General features: G+C 38.2%; 1 protein-coding gene across 1 annotated transcript; it reads left to right on the top strand.

The window, feature by feature from the left end:
* The first annotated feature begins 4378 nt into the window (after positions 1-4378).
* On the top strand, positions 4379-6176 carry LOC116525019 (hemoglobin subunit delta). The gene is made up of 3 exons (XM_032240525.1): positions 4379-4681; positions 4812-5034; positions 5919-6176. Exons 1-3 carry the CDS (start codon positions 4590-4592, stop codon positions 6045-6047), a joined length of 444 nt encoding a protein of 147 aa, XP_032096416.1. The 5' UTR covers positions 4379-4589; the 3' UTR covers positions 6048-6176.
* The last annotated feature ends 591 nt before the right edge of the window (positions 6177-6767 follow it).

Raw genomic sequence — 6767 nt, 5'->3', positions numbered from 1 at the left:
TCAGAAAGCTTCTTCTACCATTAGGCCTACAAGGACAGAAGGAGAAAATGTTTATATCATCAGAGTTCAGAACCAGAGGTCTTCTGGATTCAGTGAGATACTGGGGGCTCCTTGGAGAGAGCCAGGACTAATGGGGGCATCAAAATATCAACCATAAAAAAGACTGTCTGCTGTAGGAGATCCCTTCAGGGAGAGGAAGAGACAAAGAGGAGGCCAGAAATAATCTTGCTTATGCTTTCCCTCACCCGGTGTTTACCATTGCAGAATGTACATGGGACCCAAAGGGTGAGGAAACCTGGGAAGTGTCAATTCCTCAAATGCAGAGAACACTTGGGGAAGGATGAGAAATAAATCTGAAAGCAGAATGGTAATTTAGAGAAGAAAACTAAGCTGTGTCCAGTAAATGAATAATTTTAGCATGTAATGATTATTGCAATGATTAATGTATTAATAAGATAATATGAAAACACAGAATTCAAAGAGCAGTGAACTGAGATTAGAATCATGAAGAGCACTGGCATTTAAGACACAAATAACAATAAAAATAATTCCATTTACACTTATAATGTGTCTCCTATGCATTGTTCTGTGCATAGAATATATCATCTCAATATTCATTATCTAAAAATGATAAATTAGGTACAAAGCTCAAATTGTTTATTTTTTCAGGTTAACAAGAATGGAATTTTTTTCTTTTGGGGCGGGGATGGAGTTTCACTCTTGTTGCCCAGGCTGGAGTGCAATGGTAAGATCAAGGCTCACTGCAACCTCCGCCTCCCTGGTTCAAGCAATTCTCCTGCCTCAGCCTCCCAAGTAGCTGGGATTACAGGCATGTGCCACCACACCCGGCTAATTTTGTATTTTTAATAGAGATGGGGTTTCACCAAGCTGATCTCCAACTCCTGACATCAGATGATCTCAGCCTCTGAAAGCGCTGGGATTGCAGGCATGAGCCACTGCGCCCGGTCAATAATGTGAATTTTGTAGAAGGATATAACCCGTATTTCTCTGACCATAGAGTCCTTAGTATTTCTCCCATATCATGTGGCTCATCCTCTTTACATACATCTCTCATCTTTCACCCTGTCTTTTCCTTTTCATTTCAGTTTTTCATTGTCTGTCAAAATCTAGAACCTTATCTCCTACCTACTCTGAAACCAGCAGCAGGTTGATTTCCATTCTAACCAACATTGGCATTACACTAATTAAAATTGATACAGAGTTCTAAAATCATTAGGCATTTTTGAGACTCTGTCTTACTCCATACTTCCTTGAGATTTCACATTAAATATTGGTGTTCATTAAAGGTCCTTTATTTAACTTAGTACTCATCACACTCTTGGATTCACAATTATATCTAAACTCTTAAATGCAGCCTGCATAATTCCAATTCCCAAGTCTGATTTCCAGCTCTGACCTCCAACCTCAGTACCAAACCCGTACATCAAACTGTGTACTAGGCTTACTTATATAGATGTCCTATAGGCACCCCAGACTCAGCATGGGCATTTCACTTTTCATACTAAAACTGTTTCTCTTCCAGTGTTTTCCATTTTAGTCCATTTTATCTGCTTGCCCATTCACCAAAGTCAGAGACTTAAAACCATTTCCTTACCTCTACCCAATAGTTCAGTTCTGCTTGACTTTGTCCCTATGTATTAATCATCACTTTTACTGCCCACAGTCAGGTCCTCATTGTTTCCTGGACAAGAGTAGATGCTATTCTCTCCACTTTATACCTTATCCTGCTGAGGCGGGCAGATCACTTGAGTTCAGGAATTTGAGACCAGCCTGACCAACATGATGAAACCCTGTCTCTACTAAAAATAGAAAATTAGCTGGGTGTGGTGGCACATGCCTGCAATCCCAGCCACTCAGGAGGCTGAGGTAGGAGAATTGCTTGAACCCAGGAGGCAGAGGTCTCAGTGAGCCCAGATCGTGCTATTGTGCTCCATTGGGCAACAGAGTGAAACTCCATCTCAAAAAAAAAAAAAAAAAAAAAAAAAGAAAAGAAAAGAAAAAAAAGACATTATCCTATTATAAAAATGCTCTCAATGCAATCTATATATAATAAACATGTAACCAGGCTTCCCCAATGTATAAAATCGTATCAGGTGGAACAGAATTAAAGTGAAAAGCCAAGTCTTTGGAAATATCAGACATCAAATAACAGTCCTTATGGCCTTAAGAATTTACTTAATTTTTTTTTAGAATCTATTTCTTTACTTATGAAATGGAAACATAATTCCTACCTCACAAACACATTCTAAGAAGGAGACAAAGTACATCATCTGTCATTTTTAACAGGTAGTGGTTGTGATTTACATAGCACGTTGTGATCTGTTCTTGTATGTTCTGTTCCATTCTGTATTCTTGACCTGGTCATAGTCTTTCTGAGCTCCAGATCCATGTATCTAAGTACTTCCTTTTGCATTTTACAAAAATACATAAAACAGACTGTATCCAAGATTGAATTTCTGATCTTATCACACCTTTAAACTCACAAATGTGGCCCTATTCTCATGTTCACAATCTCAGTGACTGATATCACCATCATGACCCAAGCCTGAGAGTAGAAACGGCATTGTCACTTCCCTCCCTACTGCAATAAAGCCCAGCTATTTGTCTCCCATTTACTCTACTCTAAAATACATTTATTCACTAAGTGAGAGTAATCTTTTAAAGACACAAATCAAACCATGCCACCATCTTTCTTGAATTATTCAGTCTTTCCTTGGCTTCCAGGTTACAGAAACATAATTTGTAACAAAGTTGAAAAGTCACTCATGACTTCTCTCTACCCTATATGATAACATCCCTCCTTGTGATCAAAACCTCAGTCACACTGTCCATCTTTCTATACATAAATAAAATCATATAGTTTGAACTCTCCTCTGGTCACCTTTAATCAATCAAATGCTATAAGATGCATTCGTGTTGCTACATGTTAAGCAGTAGTTGATTATTTTCATTTCTGTGTAATATTTTATACTTTATACCATAATTTATCAATTCTACTGTTGATAAACATTTAAATTGCTATCAGTTTGAGGTTTTTATGAATATTGCTGTCATAAGCATTTCTATACATGTCTTTGGATACACATATGCGTGTGTTTCTGAATGTCTACAAATGTAATTACATGGTAATAGATTTATCATGTATCCAGCTTTGGTAGATACTATTAAATGTTTTCCAAAGGGGTTATACTATTGTACACTTTCACCAACAGAGTTTGAGAGTTTCTGTTTATCGATATTATTAACAAAATTTGAACCATCAGTCTTATCTCTTCTCTTTTCTCTTTTTTTCTCTTTTTTCCCTTCGCTTCCCTTCCCTTCCCTTGTTTCTCTTCCCTTCCCTACTCTTTCCTCTTCTTTTCTCTCCTCTTCTCTTCTTTCCTCTCTTCCTTCCCTTTCTCCTTTCTTTCCTTATCCCCTCCCCTCCCCTTCCCTCTCTTCTCCTCTCCTCTCCTCTCTCCTTTTTTCTTCTCTCCATTATGTATTTTTCCTTCTTCTCCTTCACCCATTCCACCCTCTCTCTCCCCCTCTTCCTTCCTTCCTTTCTTTACTTCTTCCTCCTCCTCTCTTTCCCTCAATACTTCCTTTTGGATATGCTCATGGGTGTGTATTCGTCTGCCATTGTGGCATTATTTGAATTCAGAAAAGAGTGAAAAACTATTGGGATCTTCATTCCTGGGCCTTATTTCACATTTTTTTTTTTAAGAACACAATTGAAAAATCTTCTGTACAAGCATTTTCCAGAAACTTCATTAAATTTAATCTGGCTGAATATGGTAAATCTACTTTGTACTTTCTCTGCATTCTTTCTTTAGTCATACCATAGTTTTAAACAATCATAATATTTATACGTAATATTTGATTTTATATGTCATTAAAATGTTACCCTTAAAATTCATGTTTTCAGGACCTATTTCAGTAACTGGCAAATAAACCATATTCATTTTTAAAATATTCTTGTAATGGATATCTATTTCAGTATAGTAAAAAAAAAATGAGTTTTTTATAGGAAGAATTTACCAAAAGAAGAAGGAAGTAAGCAGGTTTAAGCTGAAACAATAGATTTGTCCATTCCAACCTCTTAAAATTCCCTTGGAGACAAAAATCCCTAGAGATAAAGAGGAACTTTATATAGAGTTAACTTGCTAAAACATCTGCTTCTAGTTTTCTTCATGTTTTCTTAGTATAAAGTGACAGAAACAAAATGTTAAACTCTAAGATACATTCCACTATATCAGACAAAAACATTTCTGCATAATTGAAACTGGGAGCATATTTTTAGAAATAACCGCTGAAAGAGGTGTGGGTGGGAGATATGTAGAGGAGAACAGGGTTTCTGAGTCAAGACACACATGACAGAACAGCCAATCTCAGGGCCAGTTGAAGGAAACAGTGAAATGAAGGTGCATTTTGCATTCTCACAAACCAATGAAACTCTGCTTATCTTAAACCAACCTGCTCACAGGAGCAGGGAAAAAAGGACCAGCATAAAAGGCAGGGCAGGGCTAACTGTTGCTTTCACTTGCTTCTGACATAACCGAGTTCAACAGCAACCTCTATCAGACACCATGGTGCATCTGACTGGTGAAGAGAAAGCTGCCGTTGCCTCCCTGTGGGGCAAGGTGAACGTGGACGAAGTTGGTGGTGAGGCCCTGGGAAGGTTTGTGTCAAGGTTACAAGGCAGGTTCAAGGTGGTGAATGGAAGCTGGGCATGTGGAGACAGAGAAGATTCTTGAGGTTCTGAAAGTCACCAACTCTCTCTGTCTCTTGGGCTGTTTTCCTACCCTTAGGCTGCTGGTGGTTTACCCTTGGACCCAGAGGTTCTTTGAGTCCTTTGGGGATCTGTCTTCTGCTGCTGCTGTTATGGGCAACTCTAAGGTGAAGGCTCATGGCAAGAAGGTGCTAGGTGCCTTTAGTGATGGCCTGGCTCACCTGGACAACCTCAAGGGCACCTTTGCCCAGCTGAGTGAGCTGCACTGTGACAAGCTGCACGTGGATCCTGAGAACTTCAGGGTGAGTCCAGGAGATGCTCCACTTTTCTCCTTTTACTTTCTAATCTTACATTTTGGTTCTTTTACACATTTTTATCTGTTTCACTATATTTTATCATTTAATGCTTCTAAATTTTTGTTAATTTTTTATTTCAATTTTCTGCTTTTTTCCTTTCTCAGAATCTTGCTATTTTAAAAATTAACTCACTTAATATCCTGTCTTTGTCTCCCAACCCACTCCCTTCATTTTTCTCTTCTCTAACCATAACTCACATTATGCATACCAGCTCTCAGCTGCAAATTCCACACTTGGAAAAATCCTTTTGTTTCTCCATGTGGGGATGGGAGAGACTCCAACTCAAAAAGGAGAGGCATAGAATGCTGCTTTAGAGGCTATAAATGATTTACAATGAGGAATAATTGAAACTTTATAAATTAGGTAGTAAATGGGATGGAAAGGAAAGGGAATATTTGATTATGAAATATTAGAACATTACGCTGGAGCTGGGGCAGACGTCATTACTAGGAGACAGCCCATCATCACATTGATTAATTAATTTGTATCTATTAATCTGTTTATAATAATTAATTTGTATATGCTATATACAAATACAAAATTAAAACTAATTTGAAATTAATTTGTGTATAGTATTATACAGCACATATAGCACATGTGTACATATGTAGACTATATGCTAGTTAAGTACATAGATGGGGCTGTGTGTGTGTGTATAGATATTATATGTATGCATTCATATATATACTTACTTATGCTGATGGGAATAACCTGAGGATAAGTTTTGTCTAAGATTTGGACAGAAAAAAATGGATGTTGGCCCAGTTTCTCAGAAGCCAATCTACTTCCCTGTTAACCATATGCATGTATCTGCCTACCTCTTCTCACAGCTCCTGGGCAATGTGCTGGTGTGTGTACTGGCCCGCAACTTTGGCAAGGAATTCACCCCACAGGTTCAGGCTGCCTTTCAGAAAGTGGTGGCTGGTGTGGCCACTGCTCTGGCTCACAAGTACCATTGAGATCCTGGACTGTTTCCTGATAACCACGAGAAGACCCTATTTCTCTAGATTCTATTTTCTGAACTTGGGAACACAATGTTTACTTCAAGGGTATGGCTTCTGCCTAATAAAGAACTTTCAGCTGATTAATTTCCCTTGTTTCATTTTATTGTCCAGGTATGTAAGAAGGTTCCTGAGAGTCTACAGATAGGGAGCACTTGTGTCCTTTACAAAGAGGATGTGGGACATTAGAAAAGCAAGGGAACTGTACAAAGCATTAATGGATGACACGTCTATCTCAAAAAAAAAACAACAGAAATTATCAAGAATTCTTGATATAGAGATGACACTGGTACTGTAGAGGCTCTAGGGCAGACCTCAACCCTCAGACAGCCTCAAGGCTAATGCTCTGATTAAACTCCAACAATTCCTGAGAAAATAATGTCCTCAATTAAAGGCACAATGATTTCTCAAGACAATGTTATGTTCTCTTTCTTCCTACTTCCTTTGCCTGCACATTGTAGCCTATAATACTATAGTCCATTAAGTGTTCCTGCTCTAAGAAATAGTTTCCTTTTCTTACTGGCCCCAGAACATCTCTGCAAAGAATTTCATCTTATCCTCCCATATTTCAGGCAAGATTCATTGCTGACATATTACTTGTGAACTCTCTTGACCCCAGCCTCAATAAACTTTTTGATACTACACAAAAAAGCCTTTCCAAACCCATTCCCTACATCC

The sequence above is a fragment of the Sapajus apella genome, unplaced genomic scaffold (genome assembly GCF_009761245.1).
Source record: "Sapajus apella isolate SASKATOON/1434 unplaced genomic scaffold, GSC_monkey_1.0 scaffold47, whole genome shotgun sequence".
NCBI lineage: Eukaryota > Metazoa > Chordata > Mammalia > Primates > Cebidae > Sapajus > Sapajus apella.
This window is presented reverse-complemented; position numbering and strand designations above follow the sequence as displayed.

Coding starts and splice junctions, on each gene's coding strand:
- LOC116525019 (XM_032240525.1), top strand. CDS start 4,590: ATGGTGCATCTGACTGGTGAAGAGAAAGCTGCCGTTGCCTCCCTGTGG. Junction 4,682..4,811: donor GGTGGTGAGGCCCTGGGAAG/GTTTGTGTCAAG, acceptor TCCTACCCTTAG/GCTGCTGGTGGTTTACCCTT. Junction 5,035..5,918: donor TGGATCCTGAGAACTTCAGG/GTGAGTCCAGGA, acceptor CTCTTCTCACAG/CTCCTGGGCAATGTGCTGGT.